This window comes from Sylvia atricapilla, chromosome 9 (genome assembly GCF_009819655.1).
Source record: "Sylvia atricapilla isolate bSylAtr1 chromosome 9, bSylAtr1.pri, whole genome shotgun sequence".
Lineage (NCBI taxonomy): Eukaryota > Metazoa > Chordata > Aves > Passeriformes > Sylviidae > Sylvia > Sylvia atricapilla.
The window spans coordinates 13751386-13771256 of record NC_089148.1 but is presented as its reverse complement, the minus strand read 5'-3'; the positions used below and the strand labels follow the sequence as shown (position 1 = coordinate 13771256).

General features: G+C 39.6%; 2 protein-coding genes across 2 annotated transcripts in view; both read right to left on the bottom strand.

The window, feature by feature from the left end:
• The window catches only part of PRDX1 (peroxiredoxin 1), a 354741-nt gene that overhangs the window by 97320 nt on the left and 237550 nt on the right, over positions 1-19871 (bottom strand). The window lies entirely within an intron of this gene.
• Positions 6977-17489, bottom strand: LOC136364845 (riboflavin-binding protein). Its single transcript, XM_066324951.1, has 5 exons — positions 17338-17489; positions 16518-16617; positions 15294-15422; positions 11031-11142; positions 6977-7341 (listed from the first exon to the last, which is right to left on the bottom strand). The coding sequence occupies exons 1-5, from the start codon at positions 17474-17476 to the stop codon at positions 7099-7101; spliced, it is 723 nt and encodes a 240-aa protein (XP_066181048.1). The 5' UTR covers positions 17477-17489; the 3' UTR covers positions 6977-7098.

Genomic DNA, 19871 nt, shown 5'->3' with positions numbered 1-19871 from the left:
CCAAGACACCTTGTCTCTGTAAAAGTCTAGGTTTATCCCAGATATCCTGTTTACTCTGGATGCCACTGCATGTCCAAAGCAACAATGCAGATCAGCAGTCTGTGGATGCACAGTTGGTGGGTGCTGTTGAGCAGCCCCTTGAAGGGGCTGAACCTCACACTCTCAGACGAGAGGAGAGAAGAGGATCCCTGGCTACTTGTAAGGTATTTCTCAAAGACAGCATTGGTTTACCCCATTATATCACCCCAATGGTGATAATCGCAACTGCTTATTGTGTTTGTCAACTCAGCCAAAAGCCTCTAATGAGCTACAGACACTATATTCTAATTAGATACCTGCATAAACCTGTTGTCAGCTTATGCTTTCACGTGATGATACATAAGCGTCAGTGGATAAAGAAGCTTCCCTTCAGGGTCTGAATGTTTCCTACCATAGTGGGTTGTGCTTCACAGGGAGATTTTCCAGACTCAAGCCAGGCATGAGAATACTCCCTCGACAGGTTTGGGCCAGACCCAAGAGCTATTACCTTCATTCCTGGGAGGGTTAGTGAATCTTGATGAATATGTGTGTATTGTGTGTGTAGGACAGAGGTCTGAAACTGACCCAAACACAGAGAGCAAGAGGGTCCCCCAAGACAGTCTTTCTGCACAGGCAGCCCTAGTATACAGGACTTGTGTGAAAACATTTAGGTGTTCACACTACCAGCAAGATGATGATGGCTCTATCCATTTCTCAGCTGAACTGTCAATGGCTTGGGAAACTCTCCTCTCCTCTCCTCTCCTCTCCTCTCCTCTCCTCTCCTCTCCTCTCCTCTCCTCTCCTCTCCTCTCCTCTCCTCTCCTCTCCTCTCCTCTCCTCTCCTCTCCTCTCCTCTCCTCTCCTCTCCTCTCCTCTCCTCTCCTCTCCTCTCCTCTCCTCTCCTCTCCTCTCCTCTCCTCTCCTCTCCTCTCCTCTCCTCTCCTCTCCTCTCCTCTCCTCTCCTCTCCTCTCCTCTCCTCTCCTCTCCTCTCCTCTCCTCTCCTCTCCTCTCCTCTCCTCTCCTCTCCTCTCCTCTCCTCTCCTCTCCTCTCCTCTCCTCTCCTCTCCTTTAGAAGTCTTCATGAACTTTTTTTCTCTGTTTTTAAATTCATAAGTAAGTATTTACTATTTTCACTGTAATGTGGCTTGAGGTAAAGGTGGCATTAGGGTAACAACCTGCTATGAGAGTTGTCAGTCCAGAGAGGTTTAGCACTTTTGAAGTGAGAATTGAGAAACTCTCCCAAGTATTCACATCCCACCAAAGGTGCTGCAGCACAGGCTGTGCTGGCATCCAGTTGAGGAAATGTTGCCCCCTCAAGTCATGCCCTGGGGAGCCAGGCAGCAAAAGCTGGGAACACCTCTGAGCCACAGGAGCCTTCAGAGGGAATGTAACATTCCCAGTGAGTAATGCACAGATATTGGCTTGTGATTACAGGAGCACTAGCAATATTCCACTACCCTGTGCTCCAGGCTTCACCTTCACAGTAGCATTGGGTGGAAAAGGGTTTGGTGTGTGATAAAAAATAATAAAACAAGGAAAAAAACCTTTTTCAGTCCTAAAGTATGCCCTAGCAGTGAAAGGATTGTGTCACCTGACCTACTTGTATGGAGAGGTTTGTGTTCTAGGTACACTTACCTAGCAGGAAGTTTGGAGGAATTCCAGTGAAATGGGGAATGTTGTGCAACATGCATGGCTACAATTCCCCACCACTTAGAAGACTCTTGTGTTTAAGCCATAGATCTGGATCAATTCCAGGCAATTTGATTTAAAATAAACATCCTGAATGCAGTGTGTCAGATACTAGCACAATATTGTTTTAGTCTTTCTCATTTCTCCCATGGGAATAATCATTCCATGAAGAAGGAAAGTGATCTAATGAGAGAATTAACTCAAGAGCTTTAACATTGAATTACTCACAGCTGTCTGAGAGGGGAATCAAGGCGAACTCCACAGAGACCTCACTGCTTTTCCAAGGAAGGAGGCCAGAAGAAACTAGGACACAGATAGCAGTTGGTCATCAGAACAGAGGCAGGAGATATATGCTTTTAGGAGAGAGACTTTCTTCCTTCATTTCTCTATGAAGATAAAATCTCAGTAGTAGGGAATTGCCGCAGCTTTATCTTGGACATGTTGAAAGCTGCCAGATTGTTGAGGTCTGATCCTAACTGTGTCCTCACACTTATTTGAAGCAGATGATTGATTTCTTTGCTTGGGTCTTTTCTCACCATAGTCTGGAGCTGACCTGCAGCTTCACACTGAATTAGATCTGTTCTCTTAGGTGACTGTATCAAAGGTGCAGGAGTTTTTTTTTGCCAAAAGGAAAAATGAATTGTGCTTGAGAATTATCAGTCTTCAGGCATGGGGCAATTCAGTTTTGCCATTAGTAAAGTTTGGCAATGTTTCAAATTGTAATCCAAACCCTAATGCTTTTTGGACTTTTTACTTAACTCTTCTTGTCTAAATCTCAGTGTTTTCTTGGATAATGAAGTAGAGCAAACACAATAGACATGAGCTGTCTGAAGCAAATGGCATATTTTAAAATAAGTCCAAGTTATGCAAACCTTTGGAACAGAAAAAAAAGGAAGGAAAATAACCAGAAATTGTGCATAAATTCAGCTAATTTCATTCCTTTTAAATTATATAGTCATTAGATAAATACCAAAAGCATGTTTGTTCTCCTAGAACATATTGCACTGGTGTTGACAGAGCTCGTGAGCCGATTTCATTGGGAAGATGGATAGAGTTAAACTCTGCCTGATACCCACCACATTCCACAGTCTGTGTGATGCACTGGGGTCATTCCAGAAGCAGCGCCTCAGTGGAATGTGAGATACGTCACCAACTCTGAGTAACTGTTAGTGGGATGTCTGTAGGTCCTGCATCTGCTTGCTTGGTGAGTCAGGACTTCCAGGGCTCCGCACACACTGAAGCCTTAAAAGATTAAACCTTCTTCCACAGTGTAACATTTCAGCTGTAAATGGCAGAGGTTGCTACTACGTGTCCCAACTCCCTGGCTGCTCTGCTGTTGCTTTGCAGTATATTTTCCTGGATAATTTTTTCCAATGATTTATCTTTCCTCAGTGCAAGCATTTTTCATCTCCTTTCCTAGAATTTCACCTTTGGAGGCTTGGTCTAGTTCTTTGGATAGAAAGATCATTTTTATTCTAATCTCATCCTTCAGAATGCTTGCAAAATCTTGACTTCATTGTTTAGGAAAATGTAAGGGGTTGACTGGATCAGAACAGATCCTTAGGGATTATTAACAGAAGATTTGTCTGAGTTTAACAACAACATAATCACAGTAATCTTTTAATATATTTTTAAGCAAGTGTTACAGTGATTTCATTTGCACTTTGGTTTTTCCAGTTGCTTATCAGAATATTATATCAAATGTTATCAAAATCTTAAAAAGCCAAATCTATTCTATAGCTTTCTCTTTCTCTTTGGGATGGTTGTTTCTCAGCAAGGCAAATTAGCCTGCTTGACATTATTTGTCTTACATAGTGAAACAATGATTTTTTGTATGTTTTCATTATTCTTCAAGATCCATGCAAATGCATTGTTTAATAATTTGTTTTGGATGATCAGGCTTTTTACACTATTCTATTTCATAAAAGCCTGGAGCATCAGACTCAATGATCTTAAAGGTCTTTTCAAACCTGAACAATTCTGTGATTCTATAATTTTTGCATAATAACTTCTGAATAATAATTTGACATAACTTTTTCTGAGGTTTACCTTACAAAGTGCAGCTCCATTTGCAATGTGAAAAAAGACTACAACAGAACTTGTCTGTGCTAGTCCTAGTTCTGCAATACTTGCAGTGATCAGATAAGTCTCTTTTTAACCCTCTCCTACTGACACAGTTTGCTTCTCACTACTTATTTTCCTCTCCGGTATATTTTGAAGATTAATGAATATTTATAAAATGTTTTGAGTGAAACCTACACAAGAAAAATGCAACAGAAGTTGAAAATGTCAAAACTACTGACATTTATTATTTTTTAAAAAGGAAGACTCTATGGCAATCAATACCCATGGAGATTTATGAACCATAAAAATAGAATGAGGACTGTAAAGGTACTACAGGAAATTTGGCCTGAGGAAGAAAGCTTTGCAATGGCACAAGGAACAGTGGGCAAGTGTTGGTAATAATACTTGGTATTGAAATATATCCTGGATGAAGCATTTGTATTAGAGAAGTATGATGGAACCCTTTTCAGTCTGCAAATAATTAAGGATGAGGTTCATCATCATTGTAAGTAATATTGATAATTTTAAAGCACCAGGTTAAGATAACATATACTAAAGAACTCTAAGAGCTCTGTCATGAGATGTCTCATTTGTAAGCAATCCTGGCACGTCAATGAAATTTCAGAAGACTCACAGTATTCTGCCAATGTTTAAGGAAAGAAAATTAAATAAACAGAGCAATCACGATGACCCAGCTTAGCTGGTTAACGTGACACCAGGCCCAAGTAGCACAGTACAAAAGTTGATTTCTAGCCAGGTTGTAAATAAGTCAATAATTGGCAATAATTTTAATTTTTATCAACGCTGTCTTGTTGATAAGTCCAGTTTAGTTTATTGATAAGGGTTTTAAATCTCTTTCCTTAGATTGGTGTAGGAACATTTCCCCAGCCTATTTCCCAAAGCATTTGACTATATTGTGACATCTGAATAAAGATCTCATTCAAGTCTAGTGTCTCTAAATACGGAGGCGTTTCAGTGGTTTGGGCCAGTGTGGCTCCAGAAGCAGGACATGCTTTTGGGCTGTGATGCACAGAGACATCTGCCTAATCAGGCAGCATTAGCTGGGGATATCTGCAGCCACCAGTAACTTGGATCTTTCTTTTCCCTGGTTACCTTCACGGTGTATTGCTGTGATCTGGTTTTTAGCCATTTGTATTATTTTTCGTTTTGCTTTACCTGAGTTATCCTAGTCTTTCTATAAACAAAAAATATCCACTGGCAGCATTTCTGAGTATGACAAAGGTTGTTTAGGGTGTAAATTACTGTATATATAAAGCAACTAGACAGAGCAAACAGTGGCTTAAGAACACTGGCATATTCAGGTGGAGTTTTTGTGACACAGGTGAGTGCAAAGCAATGAGCCTGAGAGCTAAGATCACTGTTCACACCTCTGGGACCAGGGAACTATAGAGTGGAAAACTGTCCTGTAGGGACAACTGAGAAATTCTTGAATTTTTGTCCTAGAAAGGAGATGGCCTAGAGGAAATATGATAGCTCTGCAAAATTATTTGGGTCAAAAAAGAGTTAAATGGTTTGCCTAGGGTGCATCATGAGTCAGTGGGAAAGTTATGAATAGGAGCAAAATGATCTTTCTTGGTCCTTTTTCTTGCTGTAGGACCCAATGTTCTTCAAAAGCATGCAGTAACCAGTTTTATGGGTCATCCTGAAACTAAGCATGGAGGAGTTGTTTGTTGAGAGTGGTTTCAAGAGTAATTTTGTCAGAACAAAGAGAATAAAGTGGAATGGGAAGAAAAAGAGCAGAGACACAGGCAGAAACAATTGTGCTATACTTAACAGAAAACATGAAGAAAATGTTTGTCCAGAGTGATACAGAAAAAGGTGGTGTTACAACAGTGAGGGGATAATTAAATCTTGAATTTTGAGCATAGCAAAATAGAACACAGAAAAATTTCTGCTCTGATTCAGGAAATCTGAAATTCTGCTCTGACAGGAAAGAACAGATTTAGTGAAATAGGGGGAGAAAAGGACTGTCAGATCTTTACAGAAGACTAAATTCTTATTCTTTCTTTTCTAACAGTAGAACTGACAAATTGAATTAGCACAAAATACAGATGTGGCAAAGTATCATTCTGAAAACAATTCAATGCTGGTAGGAATTAGTCCATTGTTAAGTGTACTGAGAAGCTGGTTGGAAGCAGAGCATGACCTAATGGGTTTAGCATTACTATTGCAGCTGCCTGAAACCATTCCAAGAAATAAACAGCTCAGAGAAGAAAGTGTGTCAGATTTTTAAGATTCTGCCAGTTAAATAGGATGTGCCAAGTCATTGTTTTAACTGTGGAACAGATCCTTAAATGCTGAAGGCAACCAGATCCTTTGGAAGCACCAAGATGATGCTGATTTTCACAATTTGATAATGTTACCCCCAAATTCAACCCTTTTCATTGTTTCTGTGGTGATGGCATTGCAAAAGGCTGTACAGAATGGCACAGACCTGTCCACTCTGCAGTGATGTCAGAGGAAGTATGGATGTATAACTGAAAGCAGGATTTCATTCATCTTTACCTGACAAATTCCTATGGGACTGGTGCAGATTTTGTTTTTAGTTTGACTGTAACAGTGATGCTGGGAAACAGAATTACTGATGGGAGAAACTTGACTGGAGCTGTTCCTGACACTTTGGTTTCTCAGAGATTATTATATTTGGAATAATTCAGTGGGAATAATTTCACTCAAAATTATGCTTTAAACTGATATTGTAGGAGACTACTGCTTTTGCTTAAGGTAAAAGCTCTGTGCAACAGACTGTGCATGCTGTGTACTAACAATATTTGTATCCAAGGATTTATGTAGTATGCCATAAAGCCATGTTCTTAAGATTCAAAATAAATACATTTTCAGTGGTTAGCAGCCAGGCTCCCTGACCTATTTCTGCCTGAAGATTTCTTCTTTATCTGAGCAGACCGAGGCACAGAGGAACTCCTGACAGGAGTGCTGTGTGCCTGTGCTAATGAAGTGCTTGGGTTGAAGATTTGGTGTATTACTGGCAGGCATGACCTTCCAGAGGTCTCCAGCTCTCACTGTTCCACCTTAAGTCAGCAGGGGCTGCCTGTGCCTCTTCTCTTTGAAAGTCAACCCCTAGATGTTTCCTTCAGGCTTGTAGCTGTTCAGTTCAAGTCACAAGATTACACCTGTGCTAGCCTGTCTGGAGCTTTGTGATGCAGATACAAAAACAGAAGAAGATTAATAGAACCAGCCATTGATTTATTATGTTCTAGAAAGGAAGGGATAAAGCAGGCTGGCATGATGCCCCTAGCCCAGCCTCCACGATGATTTCTCTTGTCCTGACATACATCCACTAGCATTTATTTTGTCTGTTCACCTTCCTTTTGCTTTAGTTTCTCAAACTTCAGGAGTTTATTTTGGCAGGCACGCTCCTCACTGCTGCTGCTGCTGCTGCTCGAACTTTCCTCTGAGCTTTCGGAGAGGAGATACTTGATTGCAATCGAGTCCTTCTTGTTCATTTGCAAGCAGAGGCAGGAGGATTCGCTCACCTTAAATGACTCCCCCCACATACTCTGGCACATGTCAGTCCCGTTTGCGTACACCTGTGTGTCAAATAAGAAATGCCTCAATTACATTTAAATAGAATTGAATTAACATCAGTTTGTATCAAATTGATAAACATTTGTCACCTTTTAAAAATTGGTACCAGGTTATAAAAACATTGTCTGGAGTCATTTACTGTCCCGTTGTGTGCTATGCTTCGTCTCTTCTGAGATGTCTGAAAATGTTACCCAGTCCCACAACTGGCAAAAGTAATTTGACTGTTTTGAGAGCAAGTGATTACACAAAATGCAGGGGTCAACAGCTGCCCTTTGTTTCCACCCTGGGGCTGACAGCCCAGCAGCTCTCTGGGGCTGACAGTTAAAGCTGTGCGTGAGAGCCTTTACAACTTGTAGCACGTCAGGACACTCTGACATGCCTTGAAATCTGAGTAGTGCTGAGAGTGCCAGACAGTGCTTTGAATATGGGACTCTTTTTATTTTCAGGCCAGAGACAGCCCAGTGGAGTCACAGCTCAGAGGGATCTCATTGTGCCTGCTGTAATGTACTTCATGGCCGGGAAGGACCTCACGGGCAAAGAGAAGAGACAAAATTCAGCTTGGAGAAAGTAAGTTTTTGTCAAGCTTCCAAAGTGCTTTTTTCAATGGGGCAATGGCCTTTCTGGCTCAAGGAACTGCAAATTGCAGCTTCTTTTACCCTTATCAAGTGAAGCTGTTCTGTTCTTGGTACTGTAGCATTTTCTAAGTCTTGTGTCATAGGACCTGCCAACCACACAACAAAGAAACTGCTTGTTTGCTAAGCTCACGTTGTGACAACCTTCTGCCTGCCCAGCTTGAGTTTGTCTTAAGAATATTAGCTTAAGAGTTATCATGTCCAGACACAAAGCAGGCAGTGTGTACACTTTATCTTGCCTGAATTTCTCCCATGTGTTTGTGGTTGAAGTTCAATCTTTGCTGTTTCCGAAAAGGAAGCTTCAGGTACTCCCAGAAGCAAAACTAAGGATGAGATCAGGGATGGGAGTGGTGGCAGGAGCAGAAGCCTTGGAAATTAAGGAGCGTTAAAACTGTGGGCCAGGCAGCAGCATCACTGGGCTCTGTTGCTGACTGATTCACCTTGACCACGTCACCGGCATCTCTCTGATGGAAGCTTTGTTTTATCTGTAATAGTAAAAGCGGTCCTTGCCTGTGATGCTGATTCCTACAGTGTTTATCTTACTGCTGTAATTCCTGGATGCTCTGCTGGTTTACCACCATTACCACCTCATACAAAGATCTGACACTGTGAATCTCAGAGCAGTGCCTGTCTTTGTGTTGGGATAATTCTGCATAGAAACTGTTCTGCGTGGAAAAAAAAAAATTACAGATTTAAGTCCATTATACAGAAGTGAAATTTGGTATATGTAGTCTATCTTCTGCTCCAGGTATTTTCAACAAGTTCTTCCCTATGTCCCCATGTGCAAAACTATGTTGATTCCTGCCTTTAAAAAATCTATTCTTGATGAATAATACAAAGTCCATTTCAAATAGCCCCAAAGACTCTGTAGTCTGTAAAACAGCTTTTCAGCTCATACCATCTCCAGCCAAGGCTTGCACCATGAATACTGCACGTGCTGGAGAAGGAGTATGGAGGTTGGATGATACACTGGGAGTAGAGTCAGAAAATGAAAGTCCATCTAGTTCTTTCCTTATGTTCTCACTAGTTCTTTCCTTATGTTCTCAGGGCAGGCAGATCTTAGCTCTTTCTTTTCCACTAATCCTGTGATTTTAAGTAGCATTAGATATTTTCTTCCAGCTCCTCTGCAGTTCTGAATTTCTACCTGCTTTTAGCTAATCATTCCAGAAGGTATTAAAGCCTCTCACATGGGCTCGTTTAGGTCTTTATGCAAGAGACATGTATACACTCTATACTTGTATCCCATTGGCTCTGTAATGTGTTTGTGCTTTTCTACTTGCTAAATTGGTAATTTTTATTTTGACCTTCTTCCTAATTCTGCGTAAGATCAGAGGAAAATCAGAATGCTGCAGCAAACACATGGAGCACACAGCCTGTTTCCCCAGCATGTCCCTAAATTACTGCAAAGGATTCTGACCCTTTAGGTTCTTGGGAAATGTCCTAGTCTGTGCATTAAAATTGCTTGGGGAGCACCCAGCTGAGAGAATAATGACAAAGCTAAAACTGGCCATGGTCAGTTGTGCATCCTTAATATTCAGCATTTGTTCTTTATTCCACAGTTGTCCCAAATGGGCCTTAGAACCACTTGCATATGTCACATGTAGAGCTGCTGATTGCTCCTCTGTGTGAAAAAAGTACTGTACTGACGTGTAAGAACCCTTCCATGAGTTGAGTCCAAACCAAGGCAGTCTAGTGTTTGTATATCATGCAATTTTCATATGGGAAATGTGTGGTTTTTAATTTCTCTGCAGAAATTTCATCTTTATGCTTACTTACCCTGCAAGCCTATTTTTGGTGAAAAACATTCCTAGTTTAGGGTGTGGTTCCATTTAGTTAAGGAATAGCTGTGCCTGGCTTCAAGTGATAAGACCTCCAAATTTGCTTCATGTTTTTTCCCTGCAGATGGTATATTTTCTTTAAGAAATAAGTGCAAGGGAACTCAAGGTTAAAAACTCCTATCTCTGAAACAGGGACACTTTGAACCGAGACTGGAGATTATTTACAGAGATTATAATTTTGTTTTTCACTTCATCTGGAACTACTGATGATTTAACACATCTGGGAAATTAATCTGTAAGTTTCCACAGCCCATTTGTTTTTGGCCACCTTCCTGAGTTGGCTGATTAGTGTCACTTTTGCAAGGCAGACAGCAATCCAGCACTAACTGAACCGTGTCTTCCACTTATATCAGTTGCTGAACTGACTTTTGGAAGTACGTGCACTTGAATTAAATTCAAAATAATGAATCTGCAAGTCTTACTACCACTCCCTAAGCACTTCACGTAAATTTTGTTTACTTCTTCAATTTGTGCAGTTTTTAATGGACTCAGTGAAGTTGAACTTCACTGAGTTAAAAATATTCAAATACAATTTTGAACTGTATTATATCGCTCTTATGCTAAACTCACTTGAGTCACTAGAAAAACCTTACCTGACTCTGGAAAGGTCTGTAGATCAGGTTCCAGGTTTCTGTAAGTCTTGTCAGTTCTCATTTTATACAGTTTTGCTCATAAGATTAGTTATCCCAACCATTAAACATTCTTAGAAAGATGGGGTGGAGAAGGACAAGGTAAAATACAGAAAAGGGCAAAGGTACCCCCAATAGGCAAGACAACCTTAAAAATTCTTCGGTGCTTTGGGAATTTCCATTCCAATTAAAAAAGACAGAGGTGTGTAGAGCCCCATATTGTGTAAGGAATCTTATGAAATACATCTCAGTGTCTCTGTATGAACAAAGTTCATTTATCTTTTACTTTCCAAATCCCACAGGGTTAAAATATCAGGGTTTCTTGGACTTTCATTTCACAAGTGGAATGAATAGTGATTAATTAAATGTATATCTACTTAGAGTGAGTTCTGTACATAAAAATGAATGTTTGAAAATTTGTGTACTTAAGAAGTCTGATATAGGAATGGCTTGAAACTGCTGAAGTAAAAATAATTCACCAATGTCATTTTACTCCTATATATTTGGGTATATTCCCATACTCCTATATGGGGGAAAAAAAAAAAAAGAACTAATGCTACATTTTTTGCTTCAGTTGATTAGGTTTTCTTACCTCATGGTATGGAATACATTTACTCTTGCAGTGGTTTTCTCCACTTTCATCCCACTCCCAGTCTGTCAGCCAGTTACGAACACATATGGAATCATCCTTGCAGGCTTCATACCTTCATGGAGATTAGTGTGGAAAATAAAGTTACTTCTCTCACATTTTTCATTGGACTCAGATTCAACTCATAGAGATGTCCAGGGGCTTTGTTAGTAACATGGTGTGATTACAGTGGAGCTTAGCAACAGATCTTCAAGCAATGTGCACATTATCTTAGCTTGACATGTTCATAAACTCCGAGCTGCCCAGGAAAACCTAAATTCCTGTGAAAACTAAACAGCTCACTCACTACCTTTTATACTGACAGACTTAGCAAAGGGCTCACGTTGTGGCTGTTTTCTGCTTGGTTATCTGATGTTACTGAGTGGAGGAAATCCTGGGAGAGAGGGAGGGATTTTCATGGATGCTGCTGTTCAGTATCATAACAGAACATAAGTGTGCTAAGGGTGAACTGTCACTTGAAGAAGATGTGGGGAAAGTTTGTATTTATGAATTAATATGGGACAAGAAGAATGATGTTTCCCAGGCAGGAGAGTTGCTGTGAGGAAAGTGCACTGAAATAAGGTAATTCCACAAAAACTAAAATAATATAAACTAATAGGCTGTCAGCCTCAGAATGACATTTTCAAAGAAGTTAAAAAGAAAAGAAAAGAGTCCTGCAGGGTATAGTCTAAAATCTTAAATTTTAAGTTATTTTTAATGTGTAAGTGGTAATGTAGAAAAAAACCTATAAATGGCCTGGAATGAGCAGAATTCTGGCTCGTTGATGTGATGAGAGATCTCATGGCTTACCATTATCCTACATAATTTTCTCCCTTCTACTTCTCTTTTATGTTGTACTTTTTGGCTCTTACTTTTCTTAAGGACTACTTTCTGAGTTAATGTTTAGCATGGTGTTTGTAATTTGTGCCTTGTGGATAGATCTTCTGTTTGTCATTTTTAATCTTCAGGGTCATGTTTCAAAAGTATTTTGATATCACGAGGGCTGCAGCCTTACATTTTTAAATGAAATATGTGGGTTGTCATGTGGTCACGAGAATAACAAGAACTGGACATTGCAGTAGATTTCCAAATGCAGAAAGGTCAGAAGATGCATATCTGCAATATCTTCACACTGGGCTTTTTGAGGGAGAAAGAGCAATAACAGATGAAAGGTAACCAGGGCCTGAACCAAACAGCTCAGGGTCAGGAGATATGTACTCTCAGTGTGTTCATCCCTGGATCTGCTGTCAGAGGTTCTGCTGAAAACAGAGGCTAAAATCTGAGAAATTAATATTCATGGTATGCATCTGGTTTCCTCAGGAATATGAATAAAATATATTAATGAAAGTGTTTATCTTTTTTTCACCATTATTTATTGACTTGTCAGATGAAATGTTTCCTAATCACGATTATTACCTGACTGTGGTTTGTTCTGTAAGTGGGTGACAAGACATAATTCCCTTGTTAGGAGCTTTTCTTTGTCCCAGTGTGAAGTAATTATGAAGTCAAGTTTATGAAAAGTCATGATTTGTGAAAAGTGATTTCTGCAGTCCACAAACCCATAAGCTGTTTCTTCAAGCCTTAACCAAATGTGAGAAACATAAATACTTGAAAAATCCTCCCTGAACATATTAGTTCCCTATGTACAATGAGTAGGATATTTTTATTTTGAAGCCTTTTTCCCTGTATTTTTTATAATTATCTTTTTTATAGGACACAGGGCCCTTTCACAGGTGAATGAGAAAATGACTTGTATGTTGGGCTCTTTCAAAAGCAATAGTTTAAGGACTAGTGAGAGCAAGGAATCCTGAAACAATAGGAAGAAAAGGAAGGCCCCAAGCTACTCCAAAGAATTTCTTTTAAATTAAGTCACTGCTCATTCAGAATACTCTGCACATTTCTGGCCACAAAGACATACCGTATGCAGCAGGCACACTCACAGTATGTAGAGAAAGTAGGTCACATCACCAGCAGTGCGACAGCATGTTAAAGGGACTCCAGTGAATAGAACATGAAAAAATGTTACTTTAAATCACCAGAAAGAGTGGGAATTCTGTCCAGGTTCTTTTCTAGCCTGAGGCCTTTAAGCAGGGTGAGGGAATGAATTTGACACTGGCATTAGGCAGGCACACAGACCAGCATGCAGGGTAATGGGCCATCAGTATGTTTTTTATTCAGGCCAGGCATCTGTGACGCCAAAAGGAGCAATAGATCATTGCTCAGGACTTGTTTAGAGCAGATCCTCTCTCTGCCAGGAGACTGTACTGGAAAAAGGTCAGTGTTCCTGGGCAGCAGCTCTCAATCACTCCACCATACTTTACAGCAACAAAAGTTAAAAGTGCTGTTCACCTGCAGGTTCTGGCAGTGCCCAGGGAACACTGAGGATTTTGCAATGTAATATTGACCCATGATCTACACTTCGGTATAAATCTCATATGCACTAAAGCTGGCTTAAACTAGTTCATAGATGCAAACTAAACTTACAGCACACATTTTCTTTTATCTTTACACTTTCACTTGATATAACAGCTTAGTAAAAACTTTTCATGCTACTTGTTTTGGGACACATTTGTTTGAGATACTGGCATTCTAGTATTTTGCCCATCAGAGCTATTCTAGAGCTCACTGGCAACTCCAATGCTTTAATATCCAAATGCAAAATTTGGTAATTGGTTCTGAGCTTTAAGATTCAGAGCACTGGGGGAAATTCAAGTCTTTATCTTCAAGGAGGTCAATAATCTGGATTCAGTTTAGAAGATGACAAACAACTTAGCAAGGAAGACTGCACATGACAAATCTGTTCCTGAGGCACATGTAGTTTCCTGACACAGAAATAAAATTCATTGCTAGAGAAACTTCTAGGACAGCTAAGAAATACATCAGCCTTTGTTGCTTGTTTCCATTACAAATCCAAGCTGTGCTTCTTGTTTCCTTCACTGGCACAAAGCAATCAAGCAATGGAGACATATTTGAAGACAAATCCTACCAAAATTCTGTAGTGCATACATGGCTTTGCCTTTGGAGTGAATGGAAATGGATCCACATGTCAATAATATTCAAGTTGTGTAAGCCCTAGGGAAGCAGGGCAGAGAGCAGCCCAAGAGAACCCTACCATGCTCTGTGTTCTGTATTTTCTGTACTTCGAAGAAAAGCTCTTTTATAACATTTTTAGAAGTATCGTAATGGTTTTCCATGATTTTCAGAGCAGCCTAAGGGATCCAGACATTCACAGTCCATTGCTTTCATGGAAAGCTAGCACTTACAATCCTTTAGTGTGAACAGAGCCTGTGGTGTTTGTGCTTCATACACACATCCAGACAAGTTCCTCCAGTAACTGGGCACAACATTCATAAGGTGCTGACTGAGTTTATGTGTCCCATGGTGATGTTTTTAAGATCCAACATGTCAAAACAGGGGAGAGAGGGAGAGATATATGCTGGATAAGTACCAGTGGAAAAATCTCAGTACCCTACATGGATATAATTCTCCTGCCCCAAGACTAAGGACAGATGGGTGCTGGGTTGTCCCTCCTCATGCCTTGCACTCAAAAAATAGTGTGATTCTCTGATGCTGTGTTTTGGGAAACAAGATTCAATACTATTATGCTGTCCATTGCTATTAATAATTTTAACATTAGTTGGCTGCAATTGTCTCTGATATTCAGGCTTTTAGAAGACATTTTAGAGAGTATGATGATAGAAGGGATAAGGTCAAGGGTGAAAAATTAAGGAATAAAGCTAATTTGTTATAATAATTAGTTGAAACCCTACTTGAGTTGATATCTTTCCTGATTTTGTAGCATTTTATACATACAAAACAAATGTATCATATAATGATCAAGTATTCAGATTGAAAATGCTAATTACATAAATGCTGTCTCACAGACATGGACTTTTCAAAGGGTGGGCAGGCCCTTGCTGCTGCCAGTGCCTGTCAGTATGGCAGGAGCTCCTCTGTCACAGTGTCACTGCACTGCATCCTCCCCCAGAGCAGGGCAGTGCTGTCCCCGAGTCACTAAACTCATCTTAGTGTCCCCATCCTGCATTCATTCCCCATCCTGCAGCCTGTGTCATTATTATTTTGGGTTCAGTAGCTTAGCAGAAGGAAAAGCAGAGACGAGAAACAAGAAATTCAGAAGCAGAGCGAGACAAAAGGTGGTGCAATACCACCGAATCATGGGCATATCAAAACTAAATTAAAGTACTTCGATTAAAAAGCTGAGCCTACCAGTCATCACAAAAGCTTTGACACAATGGAACAGCCTGAATAGCAGCAGTGTCATTGGGATGGATCCAGCGAGCAGCATGTGGAGAACACCGGTAAAAGCACTCAATTTTCTTTGTGAAATCTTCACAGCTGTGGTGGAAGAGAAAAGCCACAATAAGCCAGTTTCTGAGAATCAAAGCTATAGCTTCAGTTTTCTAGGCCTGCTTTGATGTGGATGCAATACTACAGATTAGGAGAAAAACACAGAAAAGCATCCTTTGGCCCTGTTAATGCCTAAGTTTGAAACTCATTCCTCTGGCATTGTCTACAGACTCTGACTGTGCAATTACCACAGCCAGCTACAGCACAAATGTTTCCATGCATATTTCAACCCTATTTGTGTAAGCTTCCTGTAAACTTTTGAGGCCATGAGTTTTCCTGGCAACAAGGATTCCAGGCAATAATAAAACGTAGTTTAAAACTATAGTATAAAACTTTGTCTGTGCTGTAGCCTCATGGTTTCACTAATCTTTAGATTTTCCCACAGCCCAGCTGAAATTGCTTAAAATCTCATACTGTGCTGCTCTCCTGGGAGTGGCAGGCAAGAGCTGTTACTTTTTCACATCTGTTTTTGCTTAATTGTTTTGTACTTTCATCCCTTTATTTCTATAACTTGCCATGTTTCACAGCTTTAACATCTAACAGGGTACTAAAAATCTTAATTAAGGAGACATTTTTCATGGTTACAAAACCCACATGACTACAAGAATTTTTATTCTGAATTTTCAGCTGTTTCATTTCTGGACTCCTGTGCTTTTTTTTGTGAGATTTAATAATCTAGTTGTGCTTTCTAGATGTGCTTTCTAAACGAAGGAAGAAGCCTGGTCTCTTAATTACAGATCACTCTCCCTGGTGGGTGGATTGGAGAGCTACAGAGGTGCAGGGTAGTTATCACCTACTGGGTTTGTGACTGGTTTGCATTGCTAGATCCGGTTCTATACTGAAAGCAGATTTGAAAAAACATAACCCTATCTTGAAAAAATGGCAGAAATAGTGTAGACTTAGGGGACTTGTGGGTTTGGGTGAGAGGAGAAGAAGAGTCAGAGGTTGGTCAGGTATAGGAAAAAGCTGATGGGAACTAGGCTGGGTGATAATCTCTGGGGTAACCTAATGTGCATCAGCAGCTGGTGGCTGCTCCAGCCCAGATCTGTGGAACCAGGACAGAAAATATCAAAGCTGACTTACGATTTACTGAGCTGCCCACATCTGTTCCAGTAGCTGTTGCTTACTTTAATTACTGGGGAATGAGCCAATTGCTCTGTGAAGTCTGCATAGCAACAGGAAGCTGTTGGGAATAAAACAAAGATCTTGAAATAAGTGCTCCTTTTTAACACTGTATTTGGAAGACACAAAATGTGAGATGAATCTGGCTAGAACCATAATATGATAAAGTCTCTTGGTAGTAACAAGAAGATGTACTCAAGCTCTAACATTTTGGAAGTGAAAGTGGCAGTGTAAATGCTAGGTAAGGCGGACTGCCATTAACAGTGCTTTGTGAAGTTGTGCCCAGAGAGTCCCAAGAATTGCACCAATGTTCTGCCAGATGCCACATTCCGAGGGATACTGACTTTGAAAACTACCACACATTTTAAAAAAGAGTTGAAGAATTGTAATAAGTACTGTGCTTTGCTTACAATAGAATTTTGATTTTGAATTTTCCCATTTGGTGTCTGCTACAATTAATTTTTATACTTAATTACAATAAAACAAAATAATCTTTGCTGTAAGCATTTTTAAGCAGATGGAACTACAAGACAGGAAGCCTGCATCAGAATTTTGAGAAGAAAATAAATGAAGTCACTGAGGGTTTTACAGCTGACTTTGCTAAGACCCAGAATCTTACTCTTGGTTTGCATGCAGGAAAATGCCAATGAAGGAGGTTTTTCAAATACAATGTATACTGCATATTATATATTTTTGAGAAATACGGGTAACTGCCAGAACAATTAGTGTGTACAATGCTGTATTTCTTGACCATATTCGGAAAAAATAAAATCATTCTTACATTTAGAGTAGAGAGTGCACTCTTGCATACTTGGCTCAGGACTTGGCTTCAGTTTTTGGGTGTCTCCTTCCAGACATCCATATTTTTTGCAGGTGGATGATGTTATGACAGCAAGGAGGGTGATAGCAAACCTCAGCATTGTTCTTCAGCTCTTTTTCCTGTATGGAGAGAAGTCTTTGTTTACATCCTTTATTTCTAGGAGAACCCATAACACTAAAAGGAAGAGCTGCATTTAAAATGCGACATACATAATCAAATAAAAAATGCTCAGCAAAGATCCACACAGAAATATTAAGACACATTCTCCCTTCCTATTTGTTTATAACTGAACAGTTACCCTTCTGTTACATATTTCTGAGGTTTGGTGGCAAGTGATAAAAGTCATCAATAATTCAGGCTATGCAGGAAAACATGTTATAATTTTCAGTATTTAAGAAAATTATTTTAAATTTCTTCCACTGACCTGAATTATTTTTTTAATCCTTCCAAGAGGCATTTGTATGTTTCACTAGATTTGAAGAAAATATTGCTTAGTTCTAAAACCCGAAGAATTTTTTGCACACTTGGAAATTACACATTAAATACAGCTGCAAGATCGTAGTGTTTACCACCTGAGCTCAATAAATTACATTGAATCCTTGCCTTTGTTGAACCTATGCTAATTTATATTTAAGAATCTGATCTTTATTTTCTGCCTCTTTTGTGGAGTTTGGTCAAAAATCAAGATAAAAACATTTTGTCTTTATGACTAAAATTTCTCTAAACACAGGCTATACATTAGTCACCTATAAAGAAAAATCTATAACTTGTTACATAGATCAATGCATTATTCTTTGTACGTGTTATTAATTTAACCCTTCATTCCTGAGTTAAATATTCCTGTTAACTTTTCGGAATAATTTTGCCTTAATAAGCAATGCAGTTCTTTTATGTACCTGGACTTTTCAGTTATAAAGAACAACTTACACAGAACAAGAAAACTATCTCTTCAATTCCTCAGTAATTTCTCACCTCTTCTGCTTCCCTTCTGGGTGATACTTCTCCCTGGAAAAGGAACACAGTAAATTGCTTTTCCCGTTTTCCACTTTATATACACACCATCTGGCATCAGTGCTCCAGAATTTGTTTGCCCTGGAATAGTTCCTTGACCCTTTGGAATGCTAACACAGATTTATCTCAAAAGCAGATGCAATGACCAGCACATAATGCCCTTTTATTGCTTGCAAATGTCGACATGATAAAGAGGAAAGTACAAACACAGGTTAGAATTAGGAAAACAATAGCTCTCCTATATTTCAGGTCCCATTAACCCCTCTTGCCTGATTTTTTCGTCATTCCTTGTATTATTAATTATTAAATTAATTTCTACAGCAGTTTCATGGAGCTCTTACCACAAACTCAGGCTTCAGTGAATTCAAGACATTAAATGCTTCTTATTTCAGCCTGACTGGCTTAATTCTGACTAATGGCTTGCCTTGTTACACAGTAATTTTACTACATTCCCTGGAAGACAGTCCATGTCTCCTGATTCCCAGTTCTTTGCTCTCTCTTCACAAGATCCCTTCACAACCTGCTGCTGTTCACCCTGGTTGCTCTACCTGTCTTGTATGTATTTTACACCCAGTCTCACTACAAGAAATGATTTATTTTACCACTGATAGTGGCTCCTGATGGGATTTCATTGGGAAATCTGCTTTCTGCAAAGAGCATTTGCATCTAATCATAAACCGTTGGTTAAGGTAGATGTGGTGATGATAAATTGTTGCAGTCATATTCACAGATTGTCTGGCTGTACTGTAAAAAGCAGCACACCGCAGTACCTTGCAATTATTTATATACATAAGGAAAGCAGTGTTTTGTGTTTTAAATAGAGCACTGATTTGTCAGATAATACTCTGAGGCCATTATCTACTAGCTTTTTTTTGAAAATACAAACATTGGCACAGTAGAAGCGTGGTAGGATTCTCAGTGTGCAAAGGCACAAGAATGAAAATAAAACAATCTCTGTAAGCTGAAAGTACTGATTCCTATTCTAGCTCTAGTAAATGCCTCAAGGTGAAAGTCTTGCTGGCCTAAAAAGAGCCTTTTCCACTTCAGTGGAAACTGAGCAATTTTTATGTTCCAGAATGAATTTAATTAAGGCAAGTTTAGAGAATGAATTTAATTACTGCAAGTTTAAAAAGGCATAAAGTAACTATAGGAGAGAATGAAGTAAATCTAATGGCGTATTACCCTTGCTTTCACCTCATGTGGCTTGATCTAGTTTTGACTGAAATTCATGGGGCTCCTTGCTGCTTTGCAAAGTAAAGGATTCATGTGTGCTGCTCAGCACTCAGATGTGTATAGTCATATGAAATAAAGACTAAGGTATCATATGAACATTCACTTTCAACCCTGTGAGGAGTGGGTGGACTGGCCAGCCTGGTGAAAAGCACAGAAATAATCCATGCTCAGCTCCTTCCTGCTCGGTTTGTATGAAATACATGGACACTGGTGAGGTGTCAGCATGCCAGGAGGTTCTTGTAATGCCTCTG